We start from the raw sequence: 23,848 nt of genomic DNA, 5'->3' as shown, positions 1-23,848 counted from the left end.
ACACAAGAAACAGGACAAATCAAACCCAGCCAATTACCACGCCATCAGTCTACCCTCCGTCATCAGCAAAGTGATGGAAGGGATCAGCAGCAGTGCTAACAAGCAGCGCCTGCTCAGAAATAACCTGCTCAAGGCTGCTCAGTTTGAGTTTCGCCAGGGTCATTTAGCTCCCGACCTCATTACAGCCTTCATTCAAACATGGACAAAGGAGCTAAATGCCAGAGGTGAGAGTGACTGCCCTTGACGTCAAGACAGCATTTGACCCAGTATGACAATATGGTGCTTTAGCAAATGTGGAGTCGATGGGAATCAGGGGGAAAACTCTCCATTGTTTGGAATTATACCTGGCACAAAGGAAGATGGCTGCTGTGGCTGGCTGTCAATTATCACAGCTCCAGGACGTCACTGCAGGAGTTCCTTGGGGTAGTGTCCTGAGCCAAACCATCATCAGCTGCTTCATCAATGACTTTCCCTCCGTCATAAGGTGCAGATGAATGCACAATGTTCAATGTCATTCGTGACTCCTCAGATACTGAAGCAATTTGTGTCCGAATGCAGCAAGACCTGGACAATAAGGGCTTGATGAGGACAATAAGACGTGCGGGTTAGGTAGATTGGCCATGCTAAATTGACTCTTAGTGTCAGGGGGGCTAGCTAGGGTAAATACATGGGATTAAGGGGATACGGACTGGGTGGGATTGTTGTCCGTGCAGACTCGATGGGCCGAATGGCCTCCTTCTGCACTGTTGGGATTCTATAATATCCAGGCTTTGGTTGACAAGTGGCAAATAACATTCGTACCGTACCAGTGCCAGGCAATGACCTTCTCTGGCAAGAGCTGATCTAACTATCGCCCTTTGACTTTCAATGGCATTACCATTGCTGAATCTCTTGCTATCATCATCCTGGGAGCTACCATTGACCAAAAGTGGAACTGGACTAGCTATTGTTAGGATCCCAGACCCGAACCACAAGGTATATAATGCAGCCGGACTAGACGCCAACAATTTTTCTATTTTGGCATAAATGTGAGGAAAGGATGCTTCACTTCCAGGAGTAATTCCACTGATAAATTAGGGATATTTCATCAAAACAGGCTTTATTCACAACACAGTCTAAGCATACCTCAAACAAAATGAAGTAGTTTAACTCTTACCAGTTGAATACTCTTTATACAGGAAAAGAATCAGCTTTAATTTTTAATTTATCACTATTTCAGTTCCAAATAAGCAACATTCTTCCTGTGGACTTAACACCCACTTTAAATATAGTTACCAATCGCAGATATACTTGTTCCAACTTGGATTTACAGCCTTGGAGCTTCAAGAGAAATTTTGTGGAGAGAGAAAGAGAGCAGATTTCTGTCTTTAAACAGCCCGTTAGCAACTAAACACCTTCAATTCCTTTAATCAAAAAAACCCAGGGAACCTTTCCCATTTATAAACAAAAGCCCACTAGCCTGCTGCTAAATAAAGACTACATGGCTAACATGAGTAATTATCCTGCTGTCCAGCATCTGAGCTGCATGTTTTAGCAGACACACTAACTCCCTGTAACAATACACTGAATCTTAAAACAATCCCCCTTATCCATGAAATATATCAATAGCATAGTATCATCACACCATATAGGTACTGTGGCTACCAGAGCAGGTCAAAGGCTAGAAATCATGTGGTGAGTAACTCGCCACCTGATCCCCTAAAGCCTATCCACCATCAACAAGGCACAGGTCAGGAGTGTGATGGAATACTCTCCACTTGCCTGGATCAGTTCAGCTCCAACAACACTCAAATAGCTTGACACCATCCAGGACAAGGTAGCCTGCTTGATTGCTACCCCTTCCACAAACATGCACTCCATCCACCAACGATAAACCATGGCAACTGTGTGTACGATCTTCAGCGTAGTTTTGGTCATGAGGTTAGCTACTATCGTTTACAGAGTCTGTGTTGGCTGGGTAAAGAGGCTGCTTCCTGTTGGCCCCACTACAAGCCCCAGTACAGCTTCAGCATACTGGCTTTGACTTTTCTAAATGTGATAATTGTTAAAAATGACCATGAAACTGTTGGTTTGTCATTAAAATAAAAACTAGTTCACGAATGCCCTTCAAGGAAGGAAACCTGCAGTAGCTAAACTTACGACCAAAACTACAGCAAAGTCTCCTGGTTAAAGCAGGATTATTTCTCCAATACAATACAGCGAGTGAAGGATAATGGATGCATAATTGAAATTATGTGGGGTCTCCAGACATGACTAATGGTTGATGGTTGATTACAGAATCAGCTCCAAGACAAACTAGGAATTGTGCTGTCATTACCTGGTCTCGAGGGTGTTGGCTATGAGGAGAGGTTGAATAAACTAGGATTGTTTTCACTGGAAAGACGGTGGCTGAGGGGAGACCTGATAGAGGTCTACAAAATGATGAGAGGCACAGACAGGGTGGGTAGTCAGAGGCTTTTTCCCAGGGTGGAAGTGTCAATTAGAAGGGGGCACAGGTTCAAGGTGAGAGGGGGAAAGTTTTAGGGGAGATGTGCGGGGAAGCTTTTCACGCAGAGAGTGGTGGGTGCTTGGAGCGCACTGCCAGAGGAGGTGGTGGAAGCAGGCACATTAACAATGTTTAAGAGGCACCTGGATGGGTACGTGGATAGAGGAATACAGGCCAAGTAAGGGCAGAAGGTGTTTTTTTTTGTTTAGTTAGGGCATTGTGATCGGCACAGGCTTAGAGGGCCAAAGGGCCTGTTCCTGGGCTGTACCTTTCTTTGTTCTTTGTATTACATACAGCCTTCTTTTTGCTTACAGTTTTTCTTTTTATTAAACTAAACCCAAATTCTCAAATTGTCATGGTGGGATTTGACATTCCGTTCCCTGGATCACTTCCCCAGGTAATGTAACTATACCCGTAATCAGTACTTTACAATATTCCAGATCCCACACATAGAACAAACGGAAGACTTGCATTTCTATGACTGATTTGGCTCAAGTCCCACACTTGCAGCAAATGAAGTAATTTTGCAGTGTAGTCACTGTTGTAATGTCGGAACCACGATCACCAATTGGAGCACAGTAGGATGATAATAAGATCATGATGTGGAGATGCAGGTGTTGGACTGGGGTGGCCACAGTAAGAAGTCTCACAACACCAGGTTAAACTCCAACAGGTTTATTTGGTAGCACGAGCTTTCGGAGCGCTTCATCAGGTGAGTGATAAGATCACCTGTTTCGTGAACTTGAGGGACAATTCCCCTGTTTTTCTTCAAAATAGCCCCCTGGGGTCTTATACATCCACCTGAGGAGACAGGTGGGGCCTTGGTTTAGCATCTCACCTGAAAGGTGGCAAGTCGGACACTGCAGCACTCCCCGAGGACTGTGCTGGAGTGTTCAGCTTTGATATTTGGGCTCAAACCTGGAAGTGGGACTCGAACCAGGATCTTAGTAACTCAGAAGTGAAAGCGCTTTCCACCTGGCCAGAGCTGATGGTATAAGCAAACCTGAAACAAAAAATCTTGTACTTCTCCGACCTGAGAAAGGAATCATAAAGAGTAAAACATTTTTTTGTCACTTGCGACTGTTCAGATAGTTTAGAACGGCTATCATAAATGTGATAATGGTTGTATCGTGCATTTGGATTAATCTGAATCGATTAAGTACGCCTGAATAATATTTGGTGGCTTATGAAGACTGCAGCTGGAAATATGGAATGGGTTTCCTTTTTGTTTTCAGAATTTACTGTAAAATTTAATTGCAAAATGTAAAAGTTCAGCTGATGCAACACTTTTAGATTGAGATAAAATGGATGATTATGTTTGTTCTTTTGTACTTAGGACCTCAGTTCGTTTGCCATGCCTTTCCTGGATGGTGATGTAGAAACTTCCGAAAAAGATGTTTCTCACAAGGTATGAATTGTTAATTTATTCATTTCATATGATTAGCGATTCACTAACATCTCACTGTGCCCCAGCCTACTCATCGGTGAGATGCCACTGAATACAGAGATTTTATGAACATACAAATTAAGAGCATGGTTAGGCCATTCTGCCCCTTGAGCCTGTTCCGCCATCCAACAAGATCGCGACTGATTTGATTGCGGCCTCAATGCCACATTCCACCTATCCCCGATGATGACTCCCTTGTTAGTCAAGAATCCATCTATCTCTGCTTTAAAAATATTCAATGACTCTGCCTCCACCACTCTCTGCTGAAGGGGGTTCCAAAGTCTCAACCTTTTTGAGAGAAATAAATTTTTCTCATGACCATCTGAAATGGGAGACCCCTTATTTTTAAACTGTTTTAATTTAGTACATTCAGGATCTCATAGAAACGTAGAAAATAGGGGCGGGGTAGGCTATTTGGCCCTTCGAGCCTGCCCCACCATTCAATATGGTCATGGTTGATCATGCAGTTTCAATATCCCACTCCCGCTTTCTCTCCATACCCCTTGATCTCTTTGGCCACAAGGGCCACGTCCAGCTACCTCTTGAACATATCTAACAAACTGGCGCCAACTGCTTTCTGTGGAAGAGTATTCCACACGTTCGCAACTCTGAGTGAAAAAACTCTTCCTCATCTCATTCCTGAATATCTTACCCCTTATTCTTAGGCTGTGGCCCCTAGTTCTGGACTTCCCAAACATCGGGAACATTCTTCCCGCAAATAGCCTGTCCAGTCCCATCAGGATTTTATATGTTTCTTTGAGATCCCCTCTCATTCATAGAACATAGAACAGTACAGCACAGAACAGGCCCTTTGGCCCACGATGTTGTGCCGAGCTTTATCTGAAATAGAAATTCTTCTAAATTCCAGTGAGTACAGGTCGAAGTTGAGGTTGAACTGTCATGAGAGTTGTGTTGGCATTCCATATCAATCTTATTTCTGCGTTTTCTCTTCCTTAATCATCATATTTTGTCCTCTATGCAAATCTACAGCATGCACAAGGGAAAGTCTAAACAAATTCCCAACATAGCAACTTAAAATTTAGATAGCACTCCTCTTGCAAATAAAATATTATTAGGAACAATGTATAGCTTTAAGTTTAATTTATATTTTGTACCTGTATGTTAAAAATGGTTAAACCTGAGTCTAGTTTCATCCAGAGTGATTTTTGTGAATTGCGGCCCTGTTTGGATGAATGTAGCTCAATCCATCACACAAACCAGCCTCCCACCCATTGACTCTATCTACACTTCCCGGTGCCTCAGAAAACAGCCAGCATAATGGGCAGCACGGTAGCACAGTGGTTAGCACTGCTGTTTCACAGCTCCAGGGACCTGGGTTCGATTCCCGGCTTGGGTCACTGTCTGTGTGGAGTTTGCACATTCTCATCGTGTCTGCGTGGGTTTCCTCCGGGTGCTCCGGTTTCCTCCCACAGTCCAAAGATGTGCTGGTTAGGTTGATTGGCCATGCTAAAAATTGCCCCTTAGTGTCCTGAGATGCGTAGGTTAGAGGGATTAGTGGGTAAATATGTAGGGATATGGGGGTAGGGCCTGGGTGGGATTGTGGTCGGTGCAGACTCGATGGGCCGAATGGCCTCTTTCTGTACTGTAGGGTTTCTATGATTTCTATGATAATCAAGAACCCCACGCACCCCGGACATTCTCTCTTCCACCTTCTTCTATAAGGAAAAAGATACAAAAGTCTGAGGTCATGCGCCAACTGACTCAAGAACAGTTTCTTTCCTGCTGCCATCAGGATTGAACCTACCTCGCACTAAGTTGATCTTTCTCTACACTCTAGCTATGACTGTAAGATTACATTCTGCACCCTTTCCTTTCCTTATCTATGAACAGTATGCTTTGTCTGTATAGCGCGCAAGAAACAACACTTTTCACTGTATGTTAATACATATGGCAATAATAAATCGAATCAAATCAAGTTTGTATAGATGCATTTTTGATGAGGTTTTATAATTCTTAACGTGAAGAGATGGGTTACCAAGGGGTTAAGGGTCTAGTGAAATTCAAACAAAAACATAAAGTACAGAAGCTGTACTGTTGCCTAGCAACAGAGGTTCAGAGATAGAGGAAAGAGAGAGGGGCTGTTCGGTCAGTTAGTGTGTGGACACCAAGAGAGTGCAGGCAGAATGTCTAAAATTCTCTGGGATGGAGCCCTGCATGCTGCTGGGGAACTGAGTTTAGGGAACTCAGTAAAGTAATAGTCTCGAGTGCAGTTTTTGGGTGTTTCAGAGAGAGACACCAAGAGCATTTAGTGAATGTTCAGAAGTCTGTTTGAAACTAGGCCAGTCCAAGATAGTGGTAAATCTTCACTGGGATATTTTGTGTCTGTAAGGATATTATTGGGATAAAAGGAACAGAGTGAGCTTGAATCATTTTCCGGCATTTATATTGAAATCTTTCCAATCCTTTGTTTAGTGCAGTATTAATTTGTTTTTGTTTTTAATAAAGCGTGGAGCGTAATAGGATGGAGGGTTATAGGTAGGTCTAGAAGGTAGGGATGTGTTCGGCACAACTTGTGGGCCGAAGGGCCTGTTTGTGCTGTAGTTTTTCTATGTTCTATGTTATTCTTGTGTTAAAATATATGGGCAGATTTCTTGTGAATGTACTCAGTAACTGACCTCCACGGTTTTCTAAAAAAAACAGTTAGGGTCTACCACACCACGTTTCATTCTGAGATCTGACATGTCCAGTCTTGACATCAGCTGGGATCGTAACAGTATTTCGGAACATTTAATGAGATGGAAAATGGTGAGCATCGTGTAGGAAGAACACAAATGTAGGGGTCAACAGGATTTAGGCATGCTCATTGGAAAGGATTTTTTGGACGGTTTTGAAGGCAAGAAGGAGATGGTGAAGGAGGAAATTTGGAGCTCCGAGGTATAATTTTAAAATTCTCCCAAATCCTCAGCTGTATTATTCATTTTGGCAATTGTAAAAGCTTCTTCCTTCAATACTGTCTTTAACTTTTCACGTTGGTCATGTTTTCTAATTTTATTCTAAAGAGAATGTATATTTATTTGACTTATGAATTAATACTTTAACTGTTTCCTATTGCCTAGCCATCAAATCTTCCATTCTCGTTTCCCCAATGACTTTAGTTAACATTTCCTTGGTAGTTTGACTGAAGTCTGAGACAAGAGTCCTTAATCTAATTAACTCACTCTCAAACTCAGTATAAAAATCCACCATGTTATGATCACTCTTCCTCACAGACTCCTTTTTGCATTGTGAAGGTCAAGAGAGAGGAAAGTAAAGGTGGGGGGAGAGATTGAGAGTGTGTAGCAGACCATGATGAATGGAGGGATGGGGACAGTTGAGGACTGTGGAAGAGAGGGACTGGAAGTTGCTCTCTGGTTATGCTCATGGAGTGCAAACTCCCATTGAAAGGGCAAGGCATTGTTGATGGGATGTGAGGCATAGCGACCCTGCTGAGGCAGAGAGGTGACAAGAATACAATGTTATGTTGTGCAGCGAAAAAGAGTATAAAGGAGGGAGAGAAACTCAGTTGTGCAAACTGATCTCTGGTTCTGATGCAGGTGCAAGGGGCAATTGCTTGCGGGAGTTAAGACAGTCATAAGAACATAAGAAATAGGAGCAGGAGTAGGCCATCTAGCCCCTCGAGCCTGCCCCGCCATTCAATAAGATCATGGCTGATCTGACGTGGATCAGTACCACTTACCCGCCTGATCCCCATAACCCTTAATTCCCTTACCGATCAGGAATCCATCCATCCGCGCTTTAAACATATTCAGCGAGGTAGCCTCCACCACCTCAGTGGGCAGAGAATTCCAGAGATTCACCACCCTCTGGGAGAAGAAGTTCCTCCTCAACTCTGTCTTAAACCGACCCCCCTTTATTTTGAGGCTGTGTCCTCTAGTTTTAACTTCCTTACTAAGTGGAAAGAATCTCTCCGCCTCCACCCTATCCAGCCCCCGCATTATCTTATAAATCTCCATAAGATCCCCCCTCATCCTTCTAAACTCCAACGAGTACAAAACCAATCTCCTCAGCCTCTCCTCATAATCCAAACCCCTCATCTCCGGTATCAACCTGGTGAACCTTCTCTGCACTCCCTCCAATGCCAATATATCCTTCCTCATATAAGGGGAACAATACTGCACACAGTATTCCAGCTGCGGCCTCACCAATGCCCTGTACAGGTGCATCAAGACATCCCTGCTTTTATATTCTATCCCCCTCGCGATATAGGCCAACATCCCATTTGCCTTCTTGATCACCTGTTGTACCTGCAGACTGGGCTTTTGCGTCTCATGCACAAGGACCCCCAGGTCCCTTTGCACGGTAGCATGTTTTAATTTGTTTCCATTGAGATAGTAAATCCCATTTGTTATTATTTCCTCCAAAGTGTATAACCTCGCATTTCTCAACGTTATACTCCATTTGCCATATCCTCGCCCACTCACTCAGCCTGTCCAAATCTCTCTGCAGATCTTCTCCGTCCTCCATACGATTCACTTTTCCACTTATCTTTGTGTCGTCTGCAAACTTCGTTACCCTACACTCCGTCCCCTCCTCCAGATCATCTATATAAATGGTAAACAGTTGCGGCCCGAGTACCGATCCCTGCGGCACGCCACTAGTTACCTTCCTCCAACCGGAAAAACACCCATTTATTCCGACTCTTTGCTTCCTGTCGGATAGCCAGTCCCCAATCCACTTTAACACACTACCCCCAACTCCGTGTGCCCTAATCTTCTTCAGCAGCCTTTTATGGGGCACCTTATCAAACGCCTTTTGGAAATCCAAAAACACCGCATCCACCGGTTCTCCTCCATCAACCGCCCTCGTCACATCTTCATAAAAATCCAACATGTTCGTCAAGCACGACTTTCCCCTCATGAATCCATGCTGCGTCTGATTGATCGAACCATTTCTATCCAGATGCCCTGCTATCTCCTCTTTAATAATGGATTCCAGCATTTTCCCTACTACAGACGTTAAGCTGACCGGCCTATAGTTACCCGCCTTTTGTCTCCTTCCTTTTTTAAACATGTTTTTAAACATTAGCCGTTTTCCAATCAACCGGCACTACCCCAGAATGCAACGAGTTTTGATAAATAATCACTAACGCATCCACTATTACCTCTGACATTTCTTTCAATACCCTGGGATGCATTCCATCCGGACCCGGGGACTTGTCCACCTTCAGTCCCATTAGTCTACCCAGCACTGCTTCTCTGGTAACATTAATTGTATTAAGTATTTCTCCTGCTGCCAACCCTCTATCGTTAATATTTGGCAAACTATTTGTGTCCTCCACCGTGAAGACCGACACAAAAAACTTATTTAAAGACTCAGCCATATCCTCATTTCCCACTATTAACTCCCCCCTCTCGTCCTTCAAGGGTCCAACATTCACTCTAGCCACTCTATTCCTTTTTATATATTTATAAAAACTTTTACTATCATTTTTTATATTAATTGCTAGCCTAGCTTCATAGTCTATCCTTCCTTTCTTTATCGCTTTCTTAGTCTCTCTTTGTTGTTTCTTAAATTTTTCCCAATCACTTGTTTCTCCACTATTTTTGGCCACTCTGTACGCAGCTGTTTTTATTTTAATACTCTCCTTTATTTCCTTCGTTATCCACGGCTGGTTCTCCCTTTTCTTACAATCCTTGTTTTTTGCTGGAATATATTTTTGCAGTCCCACCCCATAAGACAACATATCCTCCAAGTTACCAGAAGTGAAACCAGCAATTTACAAAAAAAACTGTGAGGGAAAAACTAATGCTTTTGTGGAGCTCTTGAGCTTTTTTTGTATTTCCAGGACATTCCAAAGTGTTTTGCATGAATATAAATCGCCTTTCGAAATGAGTGTGTGCAGAGCTGATTGTTTTTCGTGGTGGTGGTTTAGCTTGGGTGGTGGTGGTGGAGCACCGGAGAGTGGGGGAGAATGGTTGCGGGGAGGTGGTAGGTAGTGGTAGTGGTGGGGGGGGGGCAGGAGGGAGAATGGTTGCGGGGAGGTGGTGAGTAGTGGTAGTGGTGGGGGGTGCACGGGGGAACTGGTTGCAGGGAAGTGGTGGGTAGTGGTAGTGGAAGGGGGTGCATGGGAGGAATGGTTGCAGGGAGGTGGTGGGTAGTGGTAGTGGTGGGGGGTGCACGGGGGGACTGGTTGCAGGGAGGTGGTGGGTAGTGGTAGTGGAGGGGGGGGGCACGAGGGAGACGGTTGCGAGGAGGTGGTGGGTAGTGGTAGTGGAGGGGGGGGGCACGAGGGAGACGGTTGCGGGGAGGTGGTGGGTAGTGGTAGTGGTGGGGGGTACATGGGGGGAATGGTTGCGGGGAGGTGGTGGGTAGTGGTAGTGGAGGGGGGTGCATGGGGGGAATGGTTGCAGGGAGGTGGTGGGTAGTGGTAGTGGAGGGGGGGGCACGAGGGAGACGGTTGCGAGGAGGTGGTGGGTAGTGGTAGTGGAGGGGGGGGCACGAGGGAGACGGTTGCGGGGAGGTGGTGGGTAGTGGTAGTGGTGGGGGGTACATGGGGGGAATGGTTGCGGGGAGGTGGTGGGTAGTGGTAGTGGTGGGGGGTACATGGGGGGAATGGTTGCAGGGAGGTGGTGGGTAGTGGTAGTGGTGGGGGGTACATGGTGGGGAATGGTTGCGGGGAGGTGGTGGGTAGTGGTAGTGGAGGGGGGTGCATGGGGGGAATGGTTGCAGGGAGGTGGTGGGTAGTGGTAGTGGTGGGGGGGGGGGCACGGGGGAGACAGTGGCGGGGAGGTGGTGGGTAGTGGTAGTGGTAGTGGAGGGGGGTGCATGGGGGGAATGGTTGCAGGGAGGTGGTGGGTAGTGGTAGTGGTGGGGGGGGGGGGGCACGGGGGAGACAGTGGCGGGGAGGTGGTGGGTAGTGGTAGTGGTAGTGGAGGGGGGTGCATGGGGGGAATGGTTGCAGGGAGGTGGTAGATAAAGAGCACCTGCTGTTCTCGTGAGTATGTGCTGTGGGGTTTTTGATGTCTTCAGGAACCAGCAAATGAGGCCTCCAGTTTAACATGTCATTAAACAAAAATATCTTTGAATAATGCAGCACTGAAGTGCCCGCCGTGACCTCCTGACTGAGAGGTGAGAGCACTGCCAGCAAAGCCAAGCTGACGCTTGATTATAATGCATGACTGGGTGGCTTTTTAACAAGCTCGCTCCACTGTGTGAAACACTAGTGCCACGATCATTAGTCCCAATCTATTTTTATCGGTTATGAGTGTTTGGAATTTACCTTTTGGATTTGTCCTTGCAATTAAAGGAAGAAACTTGAAATTCATCATTTCAAATTGTGGTTAAGGCAAAGATTCAACTCTTCAGCCTCAGAAAAACTGTCCTGACTAATGGGCAGCGCCTTCCCACTACAGTGTGAAACCTGATGTGCTAAATATCTGCAAGGAAGTTTCAAATCTAGACTGCAGTTGTTAATAGAAAGCTTCTTACTCCATGCATGTTGTTCGAGCCATAGCGAACACCTCGGGGAGCATGGTCTGGGTGACCAAAATTCTTCTCCATCACCGTGAATGCTGTTCTGTGTTCAGGTGCCAAGAGGTTGGGTTTTAAGTGGAACAGGTTGGATTCTGCCAGATTTCTAGACCATTCAGTGTTTTGCCTATTGAATAAATGTAGCCAACCATGACAGGCAAGCTCAGGTTACAGTCGTCTCTGACTTGGAGAGCAGTACTGTGCCACAAATTTAATCAATGGTGGTCTTGAGGAGAGTACACCCTCAGGTGACAGCTAATAATAACATAGCTCAGGCATTCTGTCTCTATTTCTGTTGGCAGTTGCTTGATGGGCAAATGAGCCTCTTTCTGTCTATATCACTCAATGATTGTTAATAATATTTTGATCGTGCTTACTTTCCATTCTTGCCAAGATAGGCTGAAGAGAGCATTTGGACATTGTAGCTACAATGCATGTCCTTTATTCCATACAGGTCTTGGTCAACATTTCAGTAATTCAACCTTTTCTGCCCTCTGAGAAATGTACTTTATGGGTTAACCTCTGAGGTCAACTCGGTACAAAGGCATTTGATTAACATTGGTAAACTGTGCAAATATGGCATGTTTGAATTTTATTTAGCATTACCTTCACAACATATAACACGTGACAAACTTTCCACCAATCATTCTGCTCAGCATATTGGCAGCAGCTAGAGCCTATGGTTTGAGCCAAGGTATTGAGTGAAAGGCAAACAATAAAAAGCTGGTCAAATATTGGACGACTGCCTGTGCGGCACTAAGGAGTTAAGGTACTAATCTTAGAGTTGTTTTGTTTGTCTAAATTTCCTGGTAAATTTAAAGACTGGTATCCAGATTTCCAAATATATGTGTTTGTGTGTGTTTCTAATTATGTGTTTATCTAAGTTGCCTTAAAGGCATCTCTGCTGTTTGCCTCGATTCCTTCTTATAGTAGCATAGTCCAACACTCTAAATAAAGAAGTTTCTCTTGAAGTGCATATTGGATTCATTAGTGACTGTTGTATAATTCTGACCCTCTGGAATTGGACTCCTTGATAGATGGAAACATAGGGCAGGTCTTCTGCTTCACCTTTGGTGGGACTGGAAAATCCTGCCCAAGGACTTTATCAGACCTTTTCATTATCATTAAAACCTCTATCGATTCATCCCCCTGCTGACAAGTGTCCAGGTTCAATTTAAGCAGTTGGTTTTTCCTCTGATGTCTTAACAAAGTTCCTGTTGCAGACAGAGTTTGAGAATTCAACAAGTTATCTGGACAGACCTGAATGCAGGGAAGGCTAAGAACCTTCTTGTGATATGGTGCTTAGCACTGCTGCCTCAGAGCGCCCGGATCCAGGTTCAATTCCAGTCTCGGGGGTGGCTGTCTGTGTGGAGTTTGCACATCCTCACTGTGTCTGCGTGGGTTTCCTCCGGGTGCTCCGGTTTCCTCCCACACTCCAAAGTTGCGCAAGTTAGCTGGGTTGGGCCATGGTAAAGTGCCCCTTAGTGTCCCAAGATCTGTAGATTAGGGGATAAGTGGGATAAATACGTACAATTACGGGGATAGGGCCTGGGTAAGATGCTCTGTTGGTGGCCTCCTTCTGCACTATAGGGATTCTATGATTCTATGAAGAGGAGACCTACTAGAGGGGTTTAAAATCATGAAGGGTAAATCATAAAGGAGCTGTGTTCAATGGTTGAATGGTTTATAACCAGAGGAGACAGATCTCCTCTGGTTATCAACCAGATTGGTGGCAGAGTGGACAGTGAAGAAAGTTATCTCCAATTGCAATGGGATCTTGATCAATTGGGCCAGTGGGCTGACGAATGGCAGATGGAGTTTAATTTCGAAAAATGCGAGGTGATGCATTTTGGTAGATTGAACCAGGGCAGGACTTACTCAGTTAATGGTAGGGCATTGGGGAGAGTTACAGAACAAAGAGATCTAGGGGTACATGTTCATAGCTCCTTGAAAGTGGAGTCACAGGTGTACAGAGTGGTGAAGAAGGCATTCGGCATGCTTGGTTTCATCGGTCAGAACATTGAATACAGGAGTTGGAATGTCTTGTTGAAGTTGTACAAGACATTGGTAAGGCCATACTTGGAATACTGTGTGTAATTCTGGTCACCCTATTATAGAAAGGATATTATTAAACTAGAAAGAGTGCAGAAAAGATTTACTAGGATGCTACCGGGACTTAATGGATTGAGTTATAAGGAGAGGCTGAATAGACTGGGACTTTTTTCTCTGGAGCGTAGGAGGCTGAGTGGTGATCTTATAGCGGTCTATAAAATAATGAGGGGCACAGATCAGCTAGATAGTCAATATCTTTTCCCAAATGTAGGGGAGTCTAAAACTAGAGGGCATAGGTTTAAGGTGAGGGGAGAGATACAAAAGTGTTCAGAAGGGCAATTGTTTCTCACAGAGGTTGGTGAGTGTCTGGAACAAGCTGCCAGAGGTAGTAGTAGAGACGGGTACAATTTTATCTTTTAAAAAGCATTTAGATAGTTACATGGGTACAATGGGTACAGAGGGATATGGGCCAAATGCGGGCAATTGGGATTAGCTTAGGGGTTTAAAAAAAAAGGGTGGCATGGACAAGTTGGGCCGAAGGGCCTGTTTCCGTGCTGTAAACCTCTATGACTCTAACTAATGTGTTTGGAAACGAGCCAGAGGTGACAGGAGGAAAAACTTTTTTATGCAACAAGTGGCTAGGGTTTTGAATAAATTGATTGATAGGGTGTTGGGACCAGATTAAATAGAAAGTTTCAAAAAGGATCTGATGGAAATTTGAATGGGAAAACTTTTCAAGGATATAATGAAAGAGTCGGTGAGTAAGGAAAACTGTTCTTCAAAAAGACTCTCGCAGACTCTAAATGGGCCAAATGGCCTCCTTCTGTGCTGTACTATTCGATAATTCTAACATGCAGCCAATCTGAATGCATGTGCTCTATAACGAATGAAGAAAAGAGTTACTTACGAGTCAGGGGAGGTGATGGCCTAGTGGTATTATCACAGGACTATTAATCCTGAAACTCAGCTGGGGACCCGGGTTTAAATCCCACCAGGGCAGATGGTGGAATTTGAATTCAATAAAAAAAATCTGGAATTAAGAATCTATCAAACCATTGTCGATTGTTGGAAGAACACATCTGGTTCACTAATGTCCTTTGGGGAAGGAAATCTACCATCCTTACCTGGTCTGGCCTACATGTGACTCTAGAGCCACAGCAAAGCCTCAACAAAGAAATGAAACCGGACAGACCACCTGGCATCGACCTCAGTAGCGGAAAAGACAACGGCAAAACAAACAGCCCTGTTGATCCTTACTCACATCTGGGGGCCAGTGCCAAAATTGGGAGAGCTGTCTCACAAACTAGTCAAGCAACATAGTCATTCTCACGGAATCATACCTTACAGATAACACCCCAGACCACCATTACCATCCCTGGATGTGCCCTGTCTCACCGGCAGGACAGAGGTGGCGCACAGTGGTATACAGTCGGGAGGGAGTTGCCCTGGAAGTCCTTAACATCGACTCCAGACCCCATGACGTCTCATGGCTTCATGTTAAACATGGGCAAGGAAACCTCGTACTGGTTACCACGTACCACGAGAAAACATACTTGACCTCATCCTCATCCCAATCTGCCGGCTGCAGAGGCACCTGTCCATGACAGTATCAGTAAGAGTGACCACCACACAGTCCTTGTGAAGGCGAAGTCCCGCCTTCACATTGAGAATAGCCTCCATCGTGCTGTGTCAGCCAGAGCAATCCTCGAGTGAGAGAGGGTGCCAGCGCATCGAACATTCTTCCCCAGCAATATTGTGCCCGCTCAGCACTGGACAAATTTAAATTATGGTAATCAGCAAATTGGAATTAAAATTTTGTATTAAAGCCGACATGTCTTATTCATACAGCACCCATTTGAACACCTGTCATTGTCCCTGTATTCCGTTTTAAAATTTCATCTGGAAATAGAATCATAGAATCCTACAGGAGGCTATTCGAGTTTGCACTGAACACAATCCCACGCAGGCGCTATCCCCATAACCCCATATATTGAGATGTTATAGTCTGAAGCAAGGTAAAACTCACCTCCCAAAACAATCACTAAAACTGAAAGAGGTAGGGGAGGAGAAATGAAGAAAGAAAGAGCCCCAAATGTGTGTCTTGAAGCCCGTTGGATATAGGACGAGAAGAATAATGAGGAATGTGATGAATTCCACCATACGGAGATCTCTCAAGGAAAGTGCTCAGATCATGAAAGTGGAATATGTCTGAATCTATAATATCCAGTTTGAGCCACGTGCGGCACCTTTCCTTCCATCACACCTTCAGCTGATCATTTTGGGGATTGGTTTAGCTCAGTTGGTTGGACGGCTGTTTTGTGATGCAGAGCAAAGCTAACTGCGTGGGTTCAATTCCCATACCAGCTGAGATTCATGAAAACCCTGCCTTCTCAATCTTGCCCCTCGCCTGAAGTGTGGTGACCCTCAGGTTAAATCACCACCACTTCCAGTCTATGGTCATCTGGGACTATGGCGACGTTACTTTTATTTGAAGGTTTTGAAAATTGCGGAAGGTTATGATGGAGTGGATACAGAAACAATGTTTCCCCTGGTTGGCAAGCGCGTTACTAGAGATCAAATGGAAGACAGTCACCAAGTAATCCAAGACGGAATTAAGAAGAAACTTCCTCACCCAATGAGTGGTGAAAACGCGAAACCAGCAACCACAGGGTCTGAAGGGAATAATACAGATGTATTTAAGGTGACGCCAGAAAAGCGTGTGAAGAAGAGGAGAAAAAATTTTTTTTTGAAAAAGTTTATTAGTCACAAATAACTGCAGTGAAGTTACTGTGAAATTCCCCGAGTTGCCACACTCCAGTGCCTTTTCGGGTTAATGCACCCTAACCAGCACGTCTTTCAGACTGTGGGAGGAAACCGGAGCACCCGGAGGAAACCCACGCAGACACGGGGAGAATGTGCAAACTCCACACAGATGGTGACCCAAGTGGGTCAGAATTGAACTCGGGTCCCTGTTGCTGTGAGGCCGCAGTGCTAACCACTGTGCCACTGTGCAGCCCCAGAATAGAGGATAGAGAATAGAGGATTACAATTGTTGATTTAGATAAGGGAAGATGAAAGGATGCTCAACTGGAGCATAAATGCTAGTATGGACTGGTTGGGCTGAATAGCCTGTTACTGTGCCCTATTTCCGAGGTAATCTTATGTATGTAATTCACAATTGATCCCATGGCATGGCTTGAATAGAGGGCTGCTCTTGCATATGTTTCTCTTATGCAAGAAGTAAAGATGGCCAAGAATACTCAGCAGGTAACTGTGTGTTACTGTGCCAGAGCAGATTGTGAAAATACTCCACAGGCAGCACTGTGGCTCGAGAAGCCTCCCAGGATTACAGTGCAGGTTTTTAGTCTTGACTTGACTTACTGGATGAGAATTTTAATTTTTGATGTTGCCTTTTTTTGGAGTTGATTCTAGAAACCAGGCTATTCCAAAGGCTGGTTTTGCCCACAAAAGTGTAAGAAAATTGTTACCAAACTTAACCTGTGTTTTTACTTATAAGATGTCAAACGCATTTCTCACTGCCTGTTTGGGTACACTGAGGGAGAATTTAGCATGGCCAATGCCCTACCCAGCGTGTCTTTCGGACAGTGGGAGGAAACCAGAGCACTCGGAGGAAACCCACGCAGATGTGGGGAGAACATGCAGACTCCACACAGACAGTGACCCAAGCCGGGAATTGAACCCAGGTCCCTGGCGTTGTGAGGCACAGTAAGAAGTTTAACAACACCAGGTTAAAGTCCAACAGGTTTATTTGGTAGCAAAAGCCACACAAGCTTTCGGAGCTCCAAGCCCCTTCTTCAGGTGAGTGGGAATTCTGTTCACAAACAGGGCATATAAAGACACAGACTCAATTTACATGAATAATGGTTGGAATGCGAATACTTACAGCTAATCAAGTCTTTAAGATACAAACAACGTGAGTGGAGAGAACATCAAGACAGGCTAAAAAGATGTGTATTGTCTCCAGCCAAGACAGCCAGTGAGGCAGCATTGTAATCACTGTGCTACCCGTACCACCCTATATACTGCGGATGCTGGAATCTGAAACAAAAACGGAAAAGGCTGGAGAAATTCAGCAGGTCTGACAGCATCTGTGGAGACAAATTACCCTTCGTCAGAGCTGACGAAGGGTCATGCAAACTCGAAACATTGGCTCTGTTCTCTCTCCACACTTGCTGTTAGACTTGCTGAGTTTCTCCAGCACTTTCTGTGTTATGGCCGGAGATAACTTGAGGGCCATCTGTAGCATTTCATTGGGTAAATACAGTTGCAAAAATCCATCGACCCATGGGAACCAATGTAGTCTTGGAGATGCAGCGACTCATTGTAGACGGACAAGATTTCTCTGCCACACCTCATGGCTAATCCTCTTGGAAGATGCAAGCCTTCACAGCTGTCGTATGTGGGTGGAGTACCCTGATGGGAGGCTCATTCTTTCACTGATTGTAATTGGTTACTGCAAAGTTAATTAGCTGAATGAATGATTACACACACACACACACACATGCCGCATAAGAAATAGGAGCAGGATTAGACCATCCCAATAGGAAAAAACAGTTTAGACCCAGTATGCTTATTTCCCAGTTTGAACTGTTTTTTTCCCTGTAATATGGTCCCTCGAGCCAATTAATTGCTCAGTGAATAGGTAAATGAGTACTGTCACATAACCCTGTGTCACATCACTATTAGTTATTGTGGGCCCTGTTGCTAAATAAAGTTTTGAGAGCATTGAACGCTGTTTTGTCTGTTCCCTCCCTTCCCCTCAAAGAGACCTGTATGCGTCATTCATAATTTGTTTGAATAGAATGACAAAAAATAAAGTTTGTTCCTTTAGCATTTTTTGACAGTATAATTTCCCCTTCAAGTTCGGTCTTTGTAGGCTGTGGACAGATTAATAATAGTTGTCTTCAGGTTTTGGATACATGAATATTTGAGTGCTCAATTAGAATGGTTGGACTCACTGCCACTTCAGGAATGTTACGCAATTTTAATGAGAGTTTTAAAATGCTCACTCTTGCTGAAGCTGTTGGGTGACTCATTGTTTTCTGTCTAGTGCTCGGTTTACCATTTTCTGGTGTCTGTCAAGTGCTTGGATATGAAGTGAAGCTGATTGTTATCTCAACCCATTTCATCCCCATTTGTTTGGAACTGATAGCAGAACAGTCAGTCAGCAGAATGCAAAGAAAATCAAATCTTCGCCTCCAACACGGACCTCTTGCCCTTTCTTTTAGTTCAGTGGAGTTTCTCTTCCTGGATCTTCATGGAACATAAAACATGGAACATAGAACAGTACAGCACAGGAACAGGCCCCTCGGCCCACAAGGTTGTGCTGAACATGACGCCAAATTAAACGAATCCCTTCTGCCTGCCCTTGGTTCATATCCCTCTATTCCTTGCATAATCATGTGCTTATCTAAAAGCTCCTTAAACGTCCCTATCGTATCTGCCTCCACCACCCCTGGCACCTCTGTTCCAGGGGAGGTTCCAGACACCTCTGTACAAAAAACTTGCCCCTTACATCTCCTTTGAACTTTCCCCCTCTCACCTTAAGTGCATGCTCCCTAGTATTAACGGGGAGGCGATGGCCTAGTGGTGTTATCACTAGACTATTAATTCAGAAACTAACTCATGTTCTGGGAACCCAGGTTCGAATCCCGCCACAGCAGATGGCGGAATTTGAATTCAATAAAAAAAATCTGGAATTAAGAATCTACTGATGACCATGAAACCGTTGTCAATTGTTGGAAAAACCCACCTGGTTCACTAATGTCCTTCAGGGAAGGGAATCTGCCCTCCTTACCTGGTCTGGCCTACATGTGACTCCAGAGCCACATCAATGTGGTTGATTCCCAACTGCTGATTTTTTGCTTTTATGCATTTCCCGCTTGCCTTGATAAGTGCAACTTTACCAACACTCGAAAGGCAAGGACACTATCCAAGACAAAGCAGAGAACTGGATTGATGCCCCATTTGTCACCTTAAATATTCACTCCCTCCACCACTGGTGCACAATTCGCAGCAGTGTGTGCCACCTACAAGATTCCAGGGCTTCTTCAACAGTACCTTATAGTCTGTGGTATCTACTACCTAAAAGAAGTCACACAGCATCCTTCAAAGTATATCCTTCACTGTTGCTAGGTCAAAGTCCTGAAACTCACTCCCTAACAGCTCTGTGGGTGTATCTACATCACATGGGTTGTCACAGTTCAAGAAAGTGGCTCACCACCATCTTCTCAAAGGCAGTCCAGGAATGACAGTGAATGCTGGCCTTGACAGCAATGCTCACTTAACCGTGAACACATAGGCGATCGACTGTGGAGATGATGTGGAGTTATGGGTCATTGGGGAGCAATATGAGTTGGCATGGGAATGGGTGGAGCATGAGTTGGCATGGAGAAGCCAAGAGAGTATGAGGGGCACAGGGATGCGTGGAAGGCATGAGTTGGCATGGAATAGCCATGGGAGGCATGACGGCTATGGGGCATTGATGAGGGGGTGAGGGCTAAAGATCCTAACAGATTCTAGAACAAATGTAATGAAGTCCAAGAGAACTAACCATAACATCTCAGCACTCACCTGTCCCTGCGGCTGCCTACAATCTAATTTCAGAGTTGCTGGGCCTGATTCTATCCCAGCCCCAACTCTGCCGAGTGAAAATTAGGTCAAATGGTGCCCTTTAAAATGAGGCGGGTCTGCCGACTGGGGAAATCTCAAGCTACCCAGATCAACAGCGGAAATCTGGTCAATAAACTTTGGGCTGTGGATGGTGATACCAAAATCACAGCTAAAGTGGAGATGATTGGGTCATTCCCCATCAATCACACCTGGAGACAGCTTATTGGAACTGACTGGTGTTGATTTTATACTATCATGGACCTCATGGAGTACGAGCTCCCCTATTGAGTGAGTGGAGACTCGCCCAATAGGAAAGGAGCAGAGGGAGTATAAAATCAACTGTCTTTACTCGGGCTGGTAGCCAAAGGACTCCTGGACTTGACCTGTGCAGTGTAGCCACAGGAGCAGTGCTTTACTCACCTTGTAAGTAGAGGGTGTTGGTGATGGAAGGCTGGCCTTGGTAAGATTATTATATTGGTGATGAGTAAAAAGAGTTTTTATTAATCTTCCCTCTGGACAACCTTCATTATCAAGACAAGTAATCCTCTGGCAAGAAAAATGCCTCACTTCTGTAAACTTGAAATCTATGATGCATGCATAGAAGACTGGGCTTACATGTGTTCTTTCTTCCAAGGAGGTGAAAAGCAGAAAGTGATCCTGTTGATATCTGTAGGGTCCCAATATTCAGTGTGATAAAAAAGCCTGACCTACCCGGATTCCCTTACTCAAAAACCTTTAATGAGCAGGGGAGGTGATGGCCTACTGGTATTATCGCTAGATTATTAATCCAGAAACTCAGCTAATGTTCTGGGGGCCCAGGTTCGAATCCCGCCATGGCAGATGTTGGAATTTGAATTCAATAAAAACTATCCGGAATTAAGAATCTACTGATGACTATCAAACCATTGTCGATTGTCGGAAAAACCCATCAGGTTCACTAATGTCCTTTAGGGAAGGAAATCTGCCGTCCTTACCTATTCTGGCCCAAATGTGACTCCAGAGCCACAACAGTATGGTTGCCCTCCCAGGGCAATGAGGGGTGGGCAATAAATGCTGGCCTGCATAGTGGCAGAGTGGTTGGCACTGCTGCCTCACAGCACCAGGGACCCAGGTTTGATTCTGGGCTTGGGTTACTTCTGTGTGGAGTTTGCACATTCTCCCCGTGTCTGTGTGGATTTCCTCTGGGTCCTCCCACAGTCCAAAGATGTGCGGATTAGGTGGATTGGCCATGCTAAATTGCCCCTAAGTGTCAGGGGGACTAGCTACGGTAAATGCATGGGGTTGTGGGGATGGGGCCTGGGTGGGATTGTGGTCAGTGCAGACTCGATGGGCCGAGTGGCCTCCTTCTGCACTGTAGGATTCTATGATTCTTTGATGCCCATGTCCCACGAATGAAAAAAATATATAATGAAGTGGTAGACTTGGTTAAAGGCTACTATGATCCGAAACCTTCTATAATACTCCAGTGATACCATTTTAACACGGCTGGGTGAGCCCCTGGGGAATCAGTCACCGAATTTCTCACCGGGTTAGGAAAATTGGCAGAGCAATGTGAATTCGGGCCACCCCTGAACGACAAGTTGCGAGATATGCTGGTCTGTGGAATTAACAATGTGACAATCCAACAAGGTCAGACTGGCCGCCTACACGAGGGAATCATTGCAGATAAAGGGCACCACGGCGACCCTCGTGACCTACAGGCAGCAGTAAGCTCGATTTCTATTCATCATTGTCTGGGGACAACGTGCTAACCTTATGGGGAGAGATTGGCTCCAGCACATCAGTCTGAACTGGCAGGAGATCTTCAGGCTGGGCGCGGGGGACTGTATGAGGCTCTCAACAAGGACCCTGAAATTTTCCAGGAAGGACTTGGAAGAATAAGGAGAGCCAAAGCTATGATTTACATTGACCCTGATGTTACGCCTAAGTATTTTAGAGCGAGACTGGTTCGATATTTCCTGTTTTGAGGTTTCTGCATTGTAGGATAACTCACTCACATGGTGAGGCAATAGCTGAGTGGTATTATCACTAGATTATTAATCCAGAAACTCGACTAACGTTCTGTGGACCTGGGTTCAAATCCCACCATGGCAGATGGTGAAATTTGAATTCAATTTTAAAAATATGGGATTAAGAATCTACTGATTGTCGTGAAACCATTGTCGATTGTCGGGAAAACCTATCTGGTTCACTAATGTCCTTTAGAGAAGGAAATCTGTCGTCCCTACCTGGTCTGGCCTACATGTGACTCCAGAGCCACAGCAATGTGGTTGACTCTCAACTGCCCTCTGAAATGGCCTAGCAAGCCATTCAGTTGTATTACCACCGCCATCTCAAGGGCAACTAGGGGTGGGCAATAACTGCTGGCCAACCAGAGATGCCCATGTCCCACAGCTGGATTATCAACTTGAATAATGACTTCTATATGTCCAACCAGAGGAAATCTGTCATTCTTACCTGGTCTGGCCTACATGTGACTGCAGAGTCACAACAATGTGGTTGACTCTCAACTGCCCTCCATGGGCAACTAGGGGTGGGCAATAAATGCGGGCCCAACCAGCGACGCCCATTTCCCACGAATGAATAAAAGCACTCCCCTGCCTGCATCATCCAGGGACATGAATCGTTCCCCACAAGTTGCCTTTGCTGGTTCAGTTATTTTCCGCGACCCATTTGCTGTCTTTCAAATTCCGTCTTTTGCTAAGTGGTTTACATTCCAGTTTAACTGCTTTCAGTTTTATTTACATTGATCCCGGTTCGTTGTTACCTGATCTCACTCAGAAGCTGATGTCAATAGGCGAGGAGGAGTAGCGGTAACCTGGCAATACACATGCAGTTGTTCTGCTCGGGTTTTCAATAATGCCCCCTAACTGCGGGAACAGGGTTGTTGATCGGTGACCAAGATTTAAAACCACGGCGGCTTTTCAAAAATATATCGTTGTTTCAGAATTGCGAATGTTTGTCATTAATGGAATTAAATCTCCATTGGATCAAAAGAAGGATCGCGTTAGGTATGACTTGGTGTTTTTCTTTGTATGTTTATGTATCCAAGATGACAACCCACTGAGGTAAGGTTTACAAGGATTATACCAGAACGAATGAGCTATACCTGTCAGGAAAGCCTATCTAGGAAAGCACGGTGGCACAGTGGTCAGCACTGCTGCCCCACAGCGCCAGGGACCAGGGTTTGATTCCTCGTTTGGGTCACTGTCTGTGTGGATTCTGCACGTTCTCCCCGTGTCTGCGTGGGTTTCCTCCGGGTGCTCCGGTTTCCTCCCCCAGTCCGAAAGACGTGCTGGTTAGGTGCATTGGCCATGCTAAATTCTCCCTCTGTGTACCCGAACAGGCGCCAGAGTGTGGCGACTAGGGGATTTTCACAGCAACTTCATTGCAGTGTTAACGTAAGCCTACTTGTGACACTAATGAATAAACTTAAAAGATTGAAAGGGCTGGGGTTCTTTACTCTCAAGACGGTAAGACTGAGAGCTGACTGGTTAGCGGTCTTGAACATTATGAAAGGGTTTGAAAGAGTAAACACAGCGCAGATCGCAGAATGGTTACAGCACAGGAACCTGCTGCTAATCCTTGATTCCGATTCAACTGGGTCACAGAATAGAATCATGGAATATTTATGGATCAGGAAGAGGTCACTTAGCCCATCGTGCCTGTGCTGAGCCACCCAGCTTACTCCCACTTTGCAGCCTTTGCTCTGAAGCCCTGCAGGCAATGGCATTTGAGAG

General features: G+C 45.2%; 1 protein-coding gene across 9 annotated transcripts in view; it reads left to right on the top strand.

Annotated features, from left to right (window-relative positions):
- Positions 1-23,848, top strand: part of LOC144506100 (5'-AMP-activated protein kinase subunit gamma-2-like) — a 496,688-nt gene that overhangs the window by 175,604 nt on the left and 297,236 nt on the right. For 8 of the 9 annotated variants that reach the window (XM_078231958.1, XM_078231951.1, XM_078231983.1 and 5 more), the window contains one exon: positions 3,822-3,893. In XM_078231958.1, coding sequence (XP_078088084.1) covers positions 3,822-3,893 — 72 coding nt within the window. Of the gene's footprint in view, positions 1-3,819; positions 3,894-23,848 lie in introns of all 9 variants that reach the window. The other variant, XM_078231964.1, reaches the window with a different exon arrangement.

Source organism: Mustelus asterias, chromosome 2 (assembly GCF_964213995.1).
Source record: "Mustelus asterias chromosome 2, sMusAst1.hap1.1, whole genome shotgun sequence".
Lineage (NCBI taxonomy): Eukaryota > Metazoa > Chordata > Chondrichthyes > Carcharhiniformes > Triakidae > Mustelus > Mustelus asterias.
The sequence above is the reverse complement of the archived record's forward strand: the minus strand, read 5'-3'. Positions and strand labels throughout refer to the sequence as shown.